Source organism: Neofelis nebulosa, chromosome 9 (genome assembly GCF_028018385.1).
Source record: "Neofelis nebulosa isolate mNeoNeb1 chromosome 9, mNeoNeb1.pri, whole genome shotgun sequence".
Lineage (NCBI taxonomy): Eukaryota > Metazoa > Chordata > Mammalia > Carnivora > Felidae > Neofelis > Neofelis nebulosa.
In genome coordinates this window covers 125,324,636-125,343,155 of record NC_080790.1, presented here as the reverse complement: position 1 = coordinate 125,343,155, position 18,520 = coordinate 125,324,636, and the positions used below count along the sequence as shown (strand labels likewise).

General features: G+C 41.6%; 2 protein-coding genes across 4 annotated transcripts in view; one reads left to right on the top strand and one right to left on the bottom strand.

The window, feature by feature from the left end:
• The window catches only part of GDAP1L1 (ganglioside induced differentiation associated protein 1 like 1), a 54,284-nt gene extending 50,813 nt beyond the window's left edge, over positions 1–3,471 (bottom strand). For all 3 annotated transcript variants that reach the window (XM_058685701.1, XM_058685699.1, XM_058685700.1), the window contains exon 1: positions 3,333–3,471. The gene's annotated coding sequence lies outside the window, so the exon portion shown is untranslated. The remainder of the gene's footprint in view (positions 1–3,332) is intronic.
• A 91-nt stretch (positions 3,472–3,562) lies between these two features.
• On the top strand, positions 3,563–17,579 carry OSER1 (oxidative stress responsive serine rich 1). The gene is made up of 4 exons (XM_058685703.1): positions 3,563–3,714; positions 7,689–7,805; positions 10,951–11,064; positions 16,747–17,579. Exons 2-4 carry the CDS (start codon positions 7,729–7,731, stop codon positions 17,432–17,434), a joined length of 879 nt encoding a protein of 292 aa, XP_058541686.1. The 5' UTR covers positions 3,563–3,714; positions 7,689–7,728; the 3' UTR covers positions 17,435–17,579.
• The last annotated feature ends 941 nt before the right edge of the window (positions 17,580–18,520 follow it).

The following is an 18,520-nucleotide window of genomic DNA, read 5'->3' as shown; positions in this document are numbered from 1 at the left end:
CAAAACACTTAAGAGGGAAATGTGCCTGGTGAGTTCAAGGACAGGCAAGTCAAGTGTAGCTGGCACAGTCCCAGACCCTGGGCAGCCAATTTCCTCAAGCCCAGTGTATTTTCTAGGTGAAGGTAAGTATGCCTGATCTACTTAGGGTGTATAAAGGGGAGATGGGTTGAGGCTAAGAAAAGTGGTGTAACTCAGTGATCAGTAAGTTGGGTGTACAGTCAGGTGGCCTAGATTTGAATCACAATTCTACCACTTACAAGCTGTGTGACCTTGGACAAATTATCTAACTGCTCTGATCGTTAAGTTTCCTCAGCTGTAAAATGCGGACACAAATAGCAACTGCTTTGCAAATTGGTTATGAAGTTTAAATGAAACAGTCCTTGTAAATCAGAATACATATGATCATTATCATCACCATCATCTACTCCAAAGTCATCTTAAAAATTACATCAAGGTAAGGAACAAATAAACTTATTTGAGCTTTAAAATGTTTAAGACCAGGGCGCCTGGGTGGCTCAGTCGGTTGAGCGCCCGACTTCAGCTCAGGTCATGACCTCACGGTTCGTGGGTTCGAGCCCCGCATTGGGCTCTGCTCTGACAGCTCAGAGCCTGGAGCCTGCTTCAGATTCTGTGTCTCCCTCGCTCTCTGCCCCTCCCCCACTTAAGCTCTCTCTGCCTCTAAAATAAATAAACATTAAAAAAATTAAAAAAAAAACCAAATAAAATGTTTAAGACCCTGATTCCAGATGGCAGCCCCATTGTTGAGAAAATAATTTTTTTTAAGGTTTTGAACTTGCCTTCTCCAAAGTCATTTATTTATTTATTTATTTATTTGAGAGGAAGTGCATGCAAACGCAGGGATAGGCAGAGAGAGAAAAAGAGAGGGTGGGGGAGAATCTTAAGCAGGCTATCATGACCATGAGATCATGACCTGAGCCAAAATCAAGAGTTGGATGCTTAGCAGACTGAGCCATCCAGGCACCCCCAAAGTTATTTTTTAAAATTGAAAGCTATCTTCCTATGTAGACAGATTGTTTTTGCAGTATAATTTGATGAAATTAAGTCTCCTCTATTCAATCAGTTAGAAGATACATGAAATAAGAAGTCCTGCTAAAGGAATTTTGTAGCTGCTCTAGCTTTCTGATTAAATGACATTGCTATGTGCATTACGTTAATACCAAGTCAATTTCTTAAATACACATAAAGTCTGCAAATAAGGTTTTTTTTGCAGAGGTTTCTCCATGGCTAGAAATTTTGTAGCTGCTCTAGCTTTCTGATTAAATGACATTGCTATGTGCATTACGTTAATACCAAGTCAATTTCTTAAATACACATAAAGTCTGCAAATAAGGTTTTTTTTGCAGAGGTTTCTCCATGGCTAGAAAGACCCTGTGTTGCTAAAACAGGAGGCATATCTGGCTTTTTGTTTCCTCGATCACATGTTTCGTAGCTTCTCTCATTCGGTCATGAGGTACCACACAATGAGTCAGGCCTGTATGTAATGACTTGAGATTTCAGGCCATAGCAAGTGGTGTGAGTTAACAGACTTTGGTATTCCCAAGAGGCTCTCACCTTCCAAATACTCCCTGAGTAATGAGCCACATTCTCAGAAAGCATCTGACTTTATGATGGAGCTATGCTTACATGAAGCACTTGAAACTTTTTTCGTTGTTAGTATTTAATGCCATAATGGATGGAACTAAGGTACAAGGAAGAATTCACCAAAATTGTATTTAGCACATACTAACCTCAGGAATTGTGTTTGGCTTTGGAGATTCATTACTGACCTAGACACAGTTCTTGTCCTCAAGTATGATAGCTTAATACCACATATTTAGCCTTGATGCAACTCACCTCACAACTTCTGAGAAAAAAATGCACCACATTTCCCCCCCTCCTTTCTTCTTTCCTAAGAGATGTTGAAAAAGGGGCAGCAGTATACAGACAGGCTTTTGAGACATATTAAATCCTGACTCAGTTACTTCTAGCACTGGGTGACAGGACAAGGGGAGCTAGAACAAGTGATCTGAGTCCCAGGCATCCTCATCTGTAAGATGTATACAATCCCAGGAATATTAAATGAGAGAACATGCACATGGCTGCTGCATGGTAGAGGGGAGCCATTATTATCAGCATCATTAGACCTGTTGTTGGAACTTTACAGTTAGCAAGTTTTTTCATCCCCTGTCAATTATTAAACTTTTGGTATGAACAAGGAGAATTTAAAATGTTATACCCAAGGCTCTCTACACACTTTATGACCTGTCGATTCAATTCCTAGACGTGGATCAGGCATTCCAAAGTCTGGCCATGGTTAAGCTGGACAGACTAAACTACTTCTCTAGTAGTAGTTAGTAGTTAACCTCTCTAGTTAGGTGACTATACCTAAGTATCAGTGGGTGGGGATGGAAGGGTCCCATTTTGGTTCAGGTAACAACCCTCACCCTAGTGCTGGGCCACAACCAATTCTAGCCAATTTTATACAGGAAAGCGATATTTTCCACAAAGCCCAGGGAAATACAGACGTGGACCCGTGCCATGGCGAGTGATGAGAGAGGAACAGCTGCTTCAGTGGAACCAGTCCCGGTGGTGGTGGGGGGGGGGGGGGTGGCGGGGGGGGGTTGCAACTGTTGCACACATCACTCCTTCTCTGCCTTTCATTTGAGCAACTGTCAGAGTCATACAAATGGAAAGATCCCTGAAAAATCACTTACTTGGGTGAATGCCCTATAAACCTTTTTGCAAAATTTAGTGTCTGTGTGTGTGTATGTGTGCATTTCTCTGTCGAGTTCTCAGATTTTTAAAGGAGTCCATGCCTGAAAAAGAGGGAGAGAAAGAGGGAGGGGGAGGGAGGGGGAGGGGGGGAGGGAGAGAGAGAGAGAGACAGAGAGAGAGAGAGAGAGAGAGATTCGCTGATATATAGTCTAACTTCCTCCTCACTTAACAGTTGGAGAAACCGAGGCCAAGCCAGGTAAAAGCAGATGTTTCAAGTCAAACAACAGGGGCACGAGAGCCATTCCAATTCCAGCCTCACATCCATAGCCCTGGCCGTGTCTGATACCTCCCCTCATCTCTGCAGGCCTTGAAAGATGTCCAGGACACGAGGGTTGTCGTCCGAGCTCTGGAGATGTCGCAGGCGGTCCGGTTCCTTAGCACCAAGGAGACTCAGGCCAAGAGCTCAGCGGGGCCCCGGTGATGCGAAGATTCCCCACCCTGATTCAGGCACCGGATTTTCCGTTGCCTTCGTGACTCCAGGGAGAGCACCAAGCGCAGAGAGACCCCGGGAAGTGAGGCTGCTGGGCGACAGCGAAGAACAGCGCCTACTCACTCACCTGACAGAGAGGAGGAAGCGGGCACGCCCCAAACGCGGTCCCCAGCGAATCCTCCTAGGACCGAGGAATCAGAGAAGAGAATAACAGGAAATGACGTAAGATGCACGTGCTTCCGAGAGGGGCGGGTGCGAGGTGTTTGAGAGGCTAGGCCGCCGCCTCGCGCTTGCGCAGCCACCGCCTACCGCGCTGCCGAGTCACTAGGCTAGGTGGAGCATGAACTGGAGGCGGGGCGTGTGCCTGAGTGACGCAGGCGCAGTGAGACCCCGGAGGCGCGGGCTGCCCCCTCCGCGGGTTTGGATCCGGGTCAGTCAGGCGCAGCGATCGGGGAGAGGCGATCTGAACCGACGGGAGTGGATCCCCGGAGTGCCCCAGCTGCGAGGAGGTGAGTACCTGGAGGTGATCGGGAGAGGCCGCGGCACCCCGTTTCGCCCTGGCCGCCCGGCCTGGCCGCTGGCGGCTTCCTCTGGGCCCGCCTGCCTCTCGTCGCGTCGTCCCCCGGCGCTGACTGCCTGGGCCCGGCCGGGCCTGGGCCTCTCCGCGCCCCCTTGGCCGCCGCGGCCTGGCCCGGCTCGAGCTCCGCTGTCTCTCCCCTTCCCGCGCCCCCGTGGACCCCGCAGCGTCCCGCCCCTCCGCTCGCTCCCGTCCGGCAGTAGCTTCCCCTTTTCGCCTTCCTTGGCCGCCCTTTGCCCCTTCCCGCCCTTTCTTGCTTGTTTCCGAGACCCAGCCTCGTTGGCTGCCTCTTCGGCTCAGCTCCCGCCTCCTCCTGCATCCCTTGCGCCTCGGCGCCACTCCAGCCTCCCATCCTGGCTCGGGGAGTATCCAGCAGGGGCACCTTTCCAGCTGGAGATCCCGGGCGGACATAGCTTGGGCCTTCGCTCCCCACTTCCCGAGCCTCCCCTCCACCCCAGTTCTGACCTTTCCCCAGATCGCGTTTAATCGCGACCGACCCAGTTTCGGGGCGGGGGGGAGGGAGACAAAATTAACCTCGTGCTTTGACTCTAGCACCGAGAGTGTAGGGGGTGAGAGAGTGGGTAGAGAGAGGTGTGTGTTTTGATCTGGGGGCCAATTGTTTCTACCAAGACTTGTTTGCGTCTTAGGGAGTTGCTGTACAGGATTTTATTTCCCGCACTCCACGCTTACCCGGAGGCTGGGAAAGTTTCTAAATCTTTAACATTGTGATGACACGCTTACGCGGGGATCCTTTATTGATCGATCTCAGGTCTTTTCAGGGTCCTGGATGTTTGGACTTAGGCTTGAGGTTCAAAGAGGTCTTGGTTAAAACTACAAGATGTAAATAAGATTGTGACACATGCTATTCGTTGAAAGTCAGAGAAAACCAGGAATTTGCCCTTTTGATGGAGGAACTTAGAAAATTTTTGTCATTTTTGAAAGGATGGGGAAAATCCGAGGCAAAGTTAAATTGCCCCTTGTGATTTAACTTAAAACAATACAAAGTAACTTCTAATAGGCCTTTGATCTCTTTTGGGATTGTTCCGTTTTCAAGAAGTCAGCGCAGTGAAAACGGCAAGAATGTCTTCACAAATTTAATATTAATGAAAAAAGGCCAAACCAATTATAAGTGTCCCGGCGTTAGTTTTGAGTGAATGGGAAGCTAGGAATACAGAGGAGCATTATGAGCCTTTTGTAATTACAAACATGCTCTGATTTAGCTCTTAAGATCATGTCTAAGACTCACCTTTGCTCTGGGTTAATATAACTTAGGGAAAAGATGCCTAGTCAGAATATTGGAAATAGCTTAGAGCTTCATTCCTAAAATTTTAGTCTATAGCCAATTTTTATTTTGATTTTCAAATAATCTTTTAGTGTGTCGACAAGAATGTTAACTAAGTTTGTATTAACATCTAGAGGTCACCTGCAGTGCAATTAAGTTAGCAGTATATAATTAAAAATTACATATCTGGGTGCAGAGCTTTTTAGCACAATGTTAGGGCAGGAATGAGAGTCCAGTCCTTACAGGAATGGCGTTCACAACCCTGTTATGTGTCAGGTTATCCTTCTGTTTTAACATCTAGTCTGGTGTTAAAGCACATGGTGGGAATTCTGTAAATATTTGTGGACAGAATAAATTTCTGCCTGTGGAATTCAGCAGTGTATATTTAGATGTGATGTGTACTGATTTCCAGAGAGTCCTAGAAGAGGTTTTGTGTGGGGTCTTAGGAGATGGGGAGACTGTCTCAGATTGTTTGATTCTGTCAGGGCCGATAGTCTGAGCATTGACTGACTGGTCATAAAATAATTGAGGAAAACTATAAGCCAAACTTTAATTTAGTTCTGCCAGCAGGAAGAATTTGTTTACAATCTACAGTAGCACTCTTTTGGGTTCTGTGGAGCTTCAAAAATACTGGGATCTGTGATCTTTGCTCACCTCCCTCCCCAGATATGTAGGATATTATTGCGTATTTGGGGGAGGATCCTGCTCTAAATCCAAAAGAGTTAGAAACCAGTGAAATAGGGAATTGATAATGTTTCCTCAAGTTCATATACTGATTAAATAAATCAGCCAAATATGTGGGGAGTGTGTTTAAATTTTTTGACTTAAGAAGTTGCAGTAAAAGCTAGCTGAATTCTTTGGAGACTTTTCAATGTACGCCAGAGAGATCTGCCTAAAATACTTTCTTCTACATGTAAGTAAATAAAAAAGTGAAATGAAAGGAATAGTCTTAATTTCTTGCTTCTTTATTCTACCACTGGCACTACATGATTACATTATATCAAACATATTATGACACCCTGACCTTTGGAATATTAGAGGTCTCACAATAACCTCAAACTCACTCCTGAGAAATGAGCAGATAAGGAATCAGAGAAGTTACCAGGGTCCACAGAGAGGCACTGCTCCTTCTGAGAGCGCCTTAGGGAGGTTGGGGGGGTGGGGGGAGGTTTGCTGGGGTTAGCAGGTTAGAAATAAGGAAGAGGTAAAGTTAATCCTTTAATTCACAAATCCTCCATCTTCTTTTTTCGTTTTACCTTTTTTTTCTTTTTGATTCTTTGTGGTATGTTCATAGATACTAATTTGTTTTTTTGTTGTTGTTCAGATTTGATATTAGCTAATTGTCTTGAGTGAAAAAGTCAGGAAACTAGATTTCGAAGGATTTATTAACAGACTTCTGTGTTGTGTCTCTTATTGCTTTGGTTGGGCCCTGTTCCCCTTTTCTTTCTTTAAATATAAAAATCAAGGTGGAAGAATGGAGAATTCTCACTAATCAAACTGGTTGATTAAATGGAGGTCATTTAATGGTGCCTCTACAGAAAAATAATTTATATACATATATATGTGTGTGTATATGTGTATATATGTGTGTATATATATATAGATCAGAAAAATAACATATGTATAAATATATTTATATGTATACATGCATATACATATAAATATACATATAAATTTATACATATAAATTATTTTTATTATAATTACATATATATAAATTATTATTTTTATTATCTATATTTATTTCCCACCTTTATCTTTTGGCTAACTTTGTTCTATTTATCTCTTTGAGTTGCAAGCATAGTTCATTTATTTTCTCTTTCTTGTGTAATCATTAAAATGCTTCAAAGCTAATAAAAATGAAGGGATCAGCCTTATTGGTAGAGTCTGGAATAATCAGTAATCATTGAAACATATTTGTAATGCTGCTTTCACAATGGTAACATCTTGATATCTGAATATGGATACTTAAATGAATGTGAATATTGATGTCTGGGTCAGTATTGCTTTAGAGAAATGCTATTGTGTGTCATGAAGTTACACTTAACGGGATATACTTAGGGTTGGACTACACAAATACTCAGTATCATCTTAAAGAATCGGAAGTGCTATATAGGTTGAGGTTTTCACTTTTACCGTATTTCTGATGCAAAGGACATTTTGTTTGTGGGTTTCTAGACCTCTGCAACCAGATTTTTTACTTTCCTGTTAAAAAGTGTGCTTAAACAGATTTCAGGTGATGTAGTTTCCAAAACTGTGTAATAGAATATTGGCATCAAGTATTTTTGGACAGTTTAAATTCTATGATAATAATTGAGTAAGATACAGAATTGTTGAATCACTGTGTTGTACACCTGAAACTGTTAATATAACGTGTCAACTACAATAAAAAAATCTGTTCTAATAAATATATGTTTCTGTATCATTTCATTTTTCTTTTCTTAACAAATAAAACCTACAGTCCCCTGTTGTCTACACTGAAGCTTTTCCTTTTAGAAATAGAAATTTGCTTTTTCCCCCCCAACGAGCAGTAATAGTATCAGGAATATAGACTTTAACAAAAGGTATACTTTTGAACCTGCCTGTTTTCATCTTGCTCATTTTATTTTTATTTTATTTTTTAGTATTAACAGCAACATCCATAGTAGCGTAAAAACTTTCACAATGAAATCTGAAGCCAAGGATGGAGAGGAGGAGAGTCTACAGACTGCTTTCAAGAAATTAAGAGTGGATGCCTCAGGGTAATTAAATGTGTAATATATTATTTGGGGATTGTTTACTAGATTTAAATAGCCTTTTCCTCTGAAGAAGATCTTGTTTTCTTCTGAAATTTCTCATTATTCATAGAAGATAAAAACATTAATGGTGTGACATTCTACCAAATTAATTTTGTACAACATTATTTTACTTATACAAGAAACTTTTTTTTTTTTTTTAAGAAACTCTTAATGTTAAATTTTGAAAAAATAGCAGCTCATTTGTACTCCAAGTTGGGTGTTTTGGTTTCCCTTAGCTTTGAGGAGGGTTCCCCACCTCTGTCTTCCATCAAGATTATCAAGCAGTGTCCCATCGGGAATTTCCTCATACGTCTCTAGGGAATCACCATATTTTTTTCCTAAAAGTGAATTGGCTCGATAGAAATCTGCAGACATTCTTGATTTCATGGGCTCTGATTGCTGAGCCTATCACTATGGAAACCTCTATTCATTAGGGTTCTGTCACTGAGATCAATAATCTCGGACCCTTTGGCCAAACTAATTAGAGCACCTGCAGACCAGCTGCTGTCTGAATGTTAATATTTCACTCTTTGCAAAATGTTCTGTGCCGGACTCTTTTCATCCCCATTCTTCACCCCAGGCCAGAAAAAAAATCTCAAATCTTTGATAGATAAGGAATATTTCTTTTCACAATGGAAAATAAACACTGGAAGCTGAGAGGAGAACACTTCCCAACAAGTAATAATCACTGGGATTTATCACTCACCTACTGTGCCCTAGACACTGGTTTAAGCATCTGTGCACGTTACTTAATCCTCACTACGGACTTAGAAGATGGATACTGCTCTTATTCCAGGTTACTGATGAGCTATAGATGATAGGTCACTTGCCACAGGTCACTTTGGTGAGAAGTGGTAGAGTCAGGATTTGAACCCAGACAGTTTGTCTCCAGAACCAGTGCTTTTAACCCTTCCTTTATATGCTGCTTTGAAGACAACATGAAGAGTTGTATATAGTACTTGGCACACAGTAAAAATGAAATAGTTGTTGTTAGAGCTGTTTGCTTACTGCTAATACTATTTGTTTTGGGTTTGGCCTGCCAAGTGAGAAGATTTGTGCTAATGGATTTGCACAAGAACTGCTAAAGGTGCTCACATTTGCTTCCCTGACACTTCAGATAAATCTCTTTCTCCACCCAGTAGCTTTTCCGATATGGTCATCTGCCATTAAAATTGAACAGTACCTTTTAAGTCATTTTGGGAAACAAAAAGCAGAGGAACACGGAGTTCCAGATTATGGTCACGTTCCTTTGTGATATCTGGTATAGGAATAATGCTGGTAATGTACACACACACACATATACTTACAAATCCCTTAATGTATCAATTCATACGAGTTACTCTTCATACACAGATTTCTTTCCTGGTGTTTTAGGAAGTTAGAACATAAAATTAAGCTATTTCACTACCCCTAAAAATTACCTGGGACATGGAACATTTAAAAAAAACCACAACAAAAACCTTTGACGATATCTGTCTTCAAGCCTGTGGTCAAATATTGTATCTTTGTAGTGTGTGATCTGCCTGGAGTAAAATTACAGAAAGGGAAGGAGCGATGGAGAACATTTGAGAAAATCAAGTAAGAGTAGAAGGGGTGAGTCATTACCATGACTAAGCAGAATAGGACTTGTGTAATGTATCATATGTTTCTAGTTGTTTCATATTGTTGCTGATTTACAAATGGGACATCTGAGGTCCTGACTCATAAACTACCCAAGCCTTGCCAGGAATTTAGCACTATCCTGTTCAACAGGTTTTGATTCCCAATGGTATTTGTTTTATCAGGACAAATTTCTATATATATATATTATAAAACAACATAATCTTTTTTATCTGATTATAACATAATGCACTCTATTACAAAAATTCACAAAAACAAAAAGGAAGTAAAAATCACAGTTTACATTAATGCTGTTAACATCTAGACCATTGGTATGTAATATCATACAGTATATTTACATAGTTGAGATCATAATATACGTATAGTTGTTTATCTACGCTATTTTCTCTGAATGTTATTAGCGTTCTCCTGTCATTAGAAGTTCTTTGTACACCTAATTTTTTAAAATTCCTAATATTCCATTGAATAGATGTGTCATCACTTATATAATGTAGTATTTTCTATTTTCTACTGGGAATTTAAGTTATTCCTAGTTCCTTTTTATTTTATTTTTTTTTTTTTTTAATTTTTTTTTTTCAACGTTTTTAAATTTATTTTTGGGACAGAGAGAGAGACAGAGCATGAACGGGGGAGGGGCAGAGAGAGAGGGAGACACAGAATCGGAAACAGGCTCCAGGCTCCGAGCCATCAGCCCAGAGCCCGACGCGGGGCTTGAACTCACGGACTGTGAGATCGTGACCTGGCTGAAGTCGGACGCTTAACCGACTGCGCCACCCAGGCGCCCCTTCCTTTTTATTTTAGATTATTTCAGTGAACATCTTTTTACTTTAGTAGATTAATATTTCCTTCTAAAGGATTGTTATTACTACCACAGCATGTGTAGCAGGAGCCCAGTGTGTGTGTGTGTGTGCATTGAAAAGGTCTGGAAGGATTTATACCAAAATTTCAATCTCTGGGTTGTGAGATTATAGGTATTCTTTTCTTTCAAAATTTTTCATCTTCTTTACTGGGAACCCATATTACTTGTGTAGTTTTAAACTGCAAAGATTGAACTGTCAGTAATATTTCAAGTTTATTGGTTGTAAAAAATACTCATTTTTAAGTTAGTCCCCTGAAGGTTTTGCCCCTCAGCTTAGTTTTCCTGGCTCTGATTGGCCTCTACCTACAATAAGTGGTCAGTGTCATGAGCATTCTCTGTGGACATAAGGCCTTATCTGCCCCCAGATAAACAGCCTAAAAGTCTGTTTATATCCTGTTGCTAGTCATACTTAGGAATTACTATTTGGTTTGTGATTTTGCAACCGTGGGCTTTTAGGCATCCCCTAAATTTGGTTTTAGAGGAAAATTTGCTATAAAAGCAGCACTTTTTTGAGAAACCCAAATGAGAAGGAAGAAAGGTATTAATACAAGTTGTGTTTAAGTCGGTGAGAGCAGTAAGTTCTCCTCCTTTCGGTTTTTTGTAAACGGTAAACTTTGTTCTCTTCTTCAGGTCCATAGCATCTCTGTCTGTTGGAGAAGGCACAAATGCCAGAGCATCGGTCAGAACAGCAGCAGATGATGCCAAACTGAAAACCACATGTGCATCAAAAGACAGTTGGCATGGGTGAGAGCGTCTTACTGCAGATGGCGTTTGTTCCAAAGCCTTGATTTTATTTTTTTTCTAAGTTTAATGTTTGTTTATTTTTGAGAGAGAGAGACAGAGACAGAGTGTGACCTGGGGAGGGGAAGAGAGACAGAGGGAGACCCAGAATCCAAAGCAGGCTCCAGGCCCCAAACTGCACAGAGTCCAACACCGAGTTCAGACTTACCAACCACGAGATCATGACCTGAGCCAGTCAGATGCTTAACCGACTGGGCCATTCAGGCACCCCGATCCCAAATACTTTAAATTAGTATTGGACTTTCTTCCCTGAATATCCAGAAAAGAGTATGTTAGATACAGAACCCAAGACCCAGTGATTAGAGAAGAGCTGTTCTTAATGGAGAATTTGCTGAGACTTGCTATATGGCTTGGTCCATAGTCAGTTTTTTTAAATGTCCTATGTGTATTTGAGTAGAATGGGTCTTCTGTCATCATTCTTGGGTTTTCTTTATGTCCATTAAATCAAGCTTTTAAATGTATTTGAATCTTTTTCCAGTAATTTTTTTTCAATAGTTTTTTTTTCAGTCTATCAGTAATTGAGACATATATGTTGAAATCTCCCCCATGGGAGTGAATTTGTCTATTTTCCCCTTAAATTCTGTATTTTTGCTTTATGTATCTTGAAGCTGTTTTGTTAGGTTTTTACAGTGTAGGTTCATACCAGCTTAGAATGTTTTCTTTCCTGATGAATTGAGATTTTTAATTATATAGTGACATTCTTAATTCCTCCTAATAGCTTTTGTTTAAAGTCTATTTTGTCCAGAATTAATATAGTTAATCCAGTCGTATTTTGGTTGGTATTTGCGTGTTGCATCTTTTTTTAATCTTTTATTTTCAACCACTATGTGTTTTAAAATTTTAGATGTGTGTGTCTCATATACATATCGCTTATTTTGTTTTGTTTTATTCAATCTGATAATCTTTTTAACTGCTGAGTTCAGTGCATTTATTTATTTTGATTGTTGATAAATTTAGACTTGTTTCTGCCATTTTACTTTATGCTGTTTGTCCTGCTGTCTGTTTTTGTGTTTGTTTGTTAGTTTTTTACTCTTCCTATACCTTCCCTCTTCTCCTCACCTTTTAAAAAATTGTTTGAAATGCGTGTGTTTTTTTCCCCCTCTACCACTTTTCCTTCTACTGGCTTACAAATTATATGCTGTGTTTCTATTCTTTTAGTAATTTGCCTTGAAATTCCACCATACATGCTTAACAAAGACAAAAGTTATTACAGTGACCCTTGAACAGCATGGGGGTTGGGGCACCAATCTCTCTGCAGGTCAAAAATCCATGTATCACTTCTGACTCCCCCAGACTTTACTAATAGCCCACTGTTGACCCAAAGCCTTACAGATAACATAGTCAACTAACACATATTTTGGATGTTTTATGTATTATATAGTGCATTCTTAAAGTAAGCTAGAGAAAACAAAATGTTACTAAGAAAATCATGAGGAATAAAAAAATACATTTACAAGTACTGTAACAAATCCATGTATAAGTGAGTCCATGGAATTCAGACCTGTCTTATTCAAGGGTCCAACTGTATTTTAATCCTCCTCCTTGTAATCTTTTCACTTTGACCTCCTGATGTCCATGTGTAGTTTCCCAATATTTTAGTTTTCTTGCTTCTTTTTAATCTCACAAATTAGGTTTTATTATTTAAATAAGCAGTGTTTGCTTAGTTTTATCTCATTTACAGTTTCTTTGCTCACCATTCTTGTAACTCAGACCTTCCATACAGGGTGCCTTTCTTTTGAAGTATTTCCTTCAGAAATTCCTTTAGCAAAGGTCTGTTAGTAAATAGGGCCTCTTATAGAACTACCCATAGAATAAATTTGAATGGTGTCCCCCTCACCCTTCTTCCCTGTTGTATAACATCAAGTTCTATTGGTAAATATACCTTGCTTTGATTTATCTGAGAATATCTTTTTTTCATCCTTGTTCTTGAAAGACACACCTGATTTGCTGAAGCTGTAGTTCTGAGTTATTTTTTCTTAGCACTGGAAGATATTCATTGTCTTCTGGCTTCATTGTTGATGTTGAAAAGTCTACTTTCAGTCTTACTATTGTTCTTTCTGGAAATAATCTGTCTAGTCTCTGGCTGCTTTTAAAATGTTACAGTTTTGGAGAGTCTACAGTTTTGTTACAGTGTGTCTAGATGTGGATTGCTCTTTATTTGTCCTGTTTCAGGGTGCTGCCTGTATCTGTAGATCTCTTCTTTCATCAATTCAGAAAATTTCTCAGCCATTATCTCTTCAAAAATCACTTGTCTCCCATGCTTTGTCTTCTTACCTTCAGAGACTCCAGACTTCTTGTTCTATCTTACATCTCTCTCTCTCTTTCTCTTCTTTTTATTTTATTTTATTTTTTTTTATTTTTAACATTTTTTATTTATTTTTGAGACAGAGAGACAGAGCATGAACGGGGGAGGGGCAGGGAGAGAGGGAGACACAGAATCGGAAGCAGGCTCCAGGCTCTGAGCCATCAGCCCAGAGCCTGACGCGGGGCTCGAACTCACGGACCGTGAGATCGTGACCTGAGCTGAAGTCGGACGCCCAACCGACTGAGCCACCCAGGCGCCCCTCTCTCTCTTTTTTTTTAATATATAATTTATTGTCAAGTTAGCTAACATACAGTGTATATACAGTGTACTCTTGGTTTTGGGGGTAGATTCCCATGATTCATCACTTACATACAACACCCAGTGCTCATCCCAAAAGTGCTCTCTTCAGTGCCTGTCACCCATTCCTCCCTCCTGTCCCCCCATCAACCCTCAGTTTGTTCTTTGTATCTAAGAGTCTCTTATGGTTTGCCTCCCTCTTTGTTTGTAACTATTTTTCCCCTCTCCCTTCCCCCATGGTCTTCTGTTAAGTTTCTCAAGTTCCACATATGAGTGAAAACATGATCTGTGTCTTTTCCTGCCTGACTTCACTTAGCATAATACCCTCTAGTTCCATCCACGTTGTTGCAAATGGCAGGATTTCATTCTTTCTCATTGCCAACCTGTATTCCATTGTATATATAAACCACATCTTCTTTATCTGTTCATCAGTTGATGGACATTTGGACTCTTTCCACGATTTGGCTATTGTTGAAAGTGCTGCTATAAACAAGGGGTACATGTGCCCGTATGAATCAGCACTCCTGTATCCTTTGGATAAATTCCTAGTAGTGCTATTGCTGGGTTGTGCTATTTTTAATTTTTTGAGGAACCTCCACACTTTTCTAGAGCGGCTGCACCAGTTTGCATTCCCACCAACAGTGCAAGAGGGTTCCGGTTTCTCCACATCCTCGCCAGCATCTATAGTTTCCTAAGTTGTTCATTTTAGTCACTCCGACCGGTGTGAAGTGGTCTCTCATTGTGGTTGTGATTTGTATTTCCCTGATGATGAGTGATGTTGAGCATCTTTTCATGTGTCTGTTGGCCATCTGGATGTCTTCTTTGGAAAAGTGTCTTATGCCCATTTCTTCACTGGATTATTTGTTTTTTGGGTGTTGCGTTTGGTCAGTTCTTTATAGATTTTGGATACTAACCCTTTATCCGATATGTCATTTGTAAATATTTTCTCCCATTCTGTCGGTTGCCTTTTAGTTTTGTTGATTGTTTCCTTTGCAGTGCAGAAGCTTTATATTTTGATGAGGTCCCAATAGTTCTCTCTCTCTTTTTTTTTTTAAAGTTTATTTCTTTATTTTGAGAGAGGCAGAGATAGCGCAAGTGGGGGAGGGGCAGAGAGAGAGGGAGACAGAGAGAATCCCAAGCAGGCCCTGCATTGCCAACACAGAGCCTGATGTGGGTGGAGCTTGAACTCACAAATAGTGAGATCATGACCTGAACCTAAACCAAGAGTCGGATGCTTAAATGACTGAGCCACCCAGGCACCCCTTACATATCTCTTTAACTTCTTTTACATTTTTCCAAGTCTTCAAGCCTCTACTACCTCTCATGTCAGGGGTAGGCAAACTTTTTTTGTAAAGCACCAGATAGTAAATATTTCAGGTTTTGGAGGCCAAGAGGTGAGATCTAAGGATACTACGTAGGTACTTATATAAGTGAGAAAATTCCTGCCCTGCCCCATTTGCCTGATGCACACTGTTCTGGCTGGTGGACATGCTTTGTGTTCAGTTGCTTAGTGTCCGCATGAAATGACTAGCCTGGCAATACCGGAGTCAGTTTTATCCTGTGCCCCAGTGGTACCCGGATTCCAGCATGCCTCTCTTTCCTCCAGAGAGCCCAGCACAAGCCAGACTGGAACTGAGATTCCACCTCTCAGGGCCCAACAGTTACTGACAGCAGAGCCCCAGCATGTAGATGGTGGCCAGCGTGGGACCAGGCAGTGGTGTGACACATCTCCTGGCTGGGAAGGCAGGCACAGGGAGCAGAGGACAGGGTGGAGTGTGTCCCTGCCCGGTCTCCGTGGCTCACAGTGTGAGTCAGCTGGGGGCCAGATTTGACCTGCAGACCACAGTTGGTTCAGTCCTGTTACAAATAATTCAGATTTATCTTCCAGTTCGCTGTTTCTTTCCTTAGCTCTATGTATTCTACTGCTTGGCCCATCCAGTTAGTTTAATTTCAAATACAGTTTTTTTATTTCTTAAAGTTCTTTTTGGTTCTGTTTTCAGTTTTGCTTGGCGGTTTTGAGTCTCTCTCTCTCTCTTTTTTTTTTTGCCTTTGCTCAGTTCTCTTATTTAAATATTTTATTAAAAGTTATATAGAATGTCTGATAATTCCCACTACCTGAAAACTTGAGGGAGTCTAAATCTGTTTGTCAGCTGTTACTAGCGATGGAAACAAATCCTGGGTCACCTGGGTGGCTCAGTTTGTTGAGCGTCAGATTCTTGATTTCCACTCAGGTCATGATCCCAGGGACATGGGACTGAGCCCCGTGTCAGGCTCTATGCTGAGCATGGAGCCTGCTTGGGATCCTCTGTCCCTCTCTCTTTCTCTCTTAAAAGAAAAATAAAGGGGCGTCTGGGTGGCTCAGCCTGTTAAGCATTCGACTTTGGCCCAGGTCATGATCTCGCGGTTCGTGAGTTCGAGCCCCGCATCGGGCTCTGGGCTGACAGCTCAGAGCCTGGAGCCTGCTTCAGATTCTGTGTCTCCCTCTCTCTCTGCCCCTCCCCTGCTCATGCTCTATCTCTCTCTGTCTCAAAAATAAATAAAAACATTAAAAAAAAAAAATGAGTCCTAAATCTGCTGCTCTGTTTGGTAGTCATGACACAGTGGCCATTTGCACCATCAGCCTCACACAGTGGTCCCGAAGCTGCTACGTTCACGGCATAGAGCTTGGACTTTACAGCATCTAGTGGTTTGGTGCAGGGTGCTTTCCCAGACCCAGTGGCCAAAGGTTCCCAGGCCAAGGGTTGGGACAGGGCAGGTGTTCTGCACCCAGTGTTTGGCCCAAGAAATGCGATTAAAAACTACCCTTTACCTCTCCTATTTCTGTAGCTAGCTTGCTAATAGGGAGATGTTGAAGTTTTTGAGATGCCGACTTAGGCGGCTTGAAGATGGAGGTAAGCACGTCTCTTTGGGGGAAACTTATGACCCTAGACTCCAGAGGAGAGGAGGTAAATTTCCAGCTATCACAAAGAATCTGTTTAGGGGAGCTGTGTATCCCAACATCTTGTGCGTTGTTTTCCTCTTAGGTCTTCAAGGAAGTCTTCACGAGGAGCAGTGAGGACCCAGCGCCGTCGACGTTCTAAGTCTCCTGTCCTTCATCCTCCAAAGTTTATACATTGCAGTACAATAGCTTCTGCTTCCAGCAGCCAGCTCAAGCACAAAAGCCAGACTGACTCCCCTGATAGCAGCAGTGGGCTGGGAATTTCCACCCCTAAAGAGTTCAATGCAGGAGAATGCTCTACTTCTCTCGATACTAATCATACAGGGGCAGTTGCTGAGCCTTTGAGAACTTCGGTTCCCAGGCTCCCATCAGAGAGTAAGAAGGAAGACTCCTCTGATGCTACCCAAGTCTCCCAAGCAAGTCTCAAGGCCAATGATCTCTCTGACTTTCAATCCGTTTCCAAGCTAAACCAGGGCAAGCCATGTGCATGCTTAGGCAAGGAGTGCCAGTGTAAGAGATGGCAGGACATGGAAGTTTATTCCTTTTCAGGCCTGCAGAGTGTCCCTCCCTTGGCCCCAGAACGAAGATCCATGCTTGAGGACTACTCTCAGTCGCTCCACACCAGAACTCTGTCTGGCTCCCCCCGCTCCTGTTCTGAGCAAGCTCGAGTCTATGTGGATGATGTGACCATTGAGGACTTGTCAGGCTACATGGAATATTACTTGTATATTCCCAAGAAAATGTCCCACATGGCAGAAATGATGTACACCTGATAGCAAGAAGCTCATTAATATGCTTTAAACCAATGAAGGGTTGTCAGAGAGATTTAGTTAATGGCAGACCTTGCGGCCACGTTGTGTGAGAAGACGTCTCCTTCTGCTCACTGTGCTTGCAATAAAAACTTTTCTTGGCATCTCAGTTCATCTTCATTCTTTAAACTTACTCCCTGCGTTCTTACATACGCACCAAGGCAAGCAGATCAAAGGAAAACCCCTCCCATTTAGAAAAGTTTCTGGGAGTTGAAGAAACCATAATTGCTTGACTGGTAGCAGTGGTTATATGGTAAAGGCCTTTGTAAAGCAGTGCATTTTTCAGATCTGTTTAAGATTTTTTAGCCAAGGAAAATGAAACGTTTCGTAACGGGACCGAACATTCGTCATGCTGTAGTCGCCAGCCCAGAATCTTAGAATTTATATGACTGGTTTAAACCATCTCTGAGTTAACACAAGTTGATTGTGTCTTTCAAGGTTTGTTAATGTTATTGTTAAGCCAGAGACCTAAGGTTTAGATTCAATATGAATAAACTAGCTGGCCTGCCCTGTATTGTTTGAGAGAATCATTAACCATCACCAAAACACCCCTGCTGGCGCTTGGCTCCTGGAGGCTGTGTTCCCTTCGTGTTCCTCAGGTAGGCAGCAGCAGGGAGCGGGCTGCTTCAGTGGAAGGAGGGGGTGTAACGTTTGAAACTAGCGTGCATCTTCTCCAGCTCTGGCATTTTAACACGTGAGGCATGTTTCAGTCAGTTGTAATGTGGATCTCATACCTCAGTTTCAAATCTTCTGGATGGATATGATCTCTTCGCACTGCCCTCCTCCCTGGCAGCAACCCTGAAACTATTTTGTACGTGCTATATATCCTGTATTTCTGGTTGGCCATCCCAAGATTCCTTCCAAAAATCTGGTTTAAAAAAAACAATCCTGAGTTTCAGCTGGAGGATGAATCCCACTTTTTCAGGTGGCTTCCAAGTGGATTTTACATATACCAGATAACGTGTATATATATATACATATGTATATGTATATGTATATGTATATGTATATGTATATGTATATATATGTATATATATATACACACCCACA

Bases quoted from the DNA above. Each gene is read 5' to 3' on its own strand.
- OSER1 (XM_058685703.1), top strand. From the start codon at position 7,729: ATGAAATCTGAAGCCAAGGATGGAGAGGAGGAGAGTCTACAGACTGCT. The intron at 7,806-10,950 runs GTAATTAAATGT...TCTCTTCTTCAG, and splicing joins TTAAGAGTGGATGCCTCAGG to GTCCATAGCATCTCTGTCTG. The intron at 11,065-16,746 runs GTGAGAGCGTCT...TTTTCCTCTTAG, and splicing joins TCAAAAGACAGTTGGCATGG to GTCTTCAAGGAAGTCTTCAC.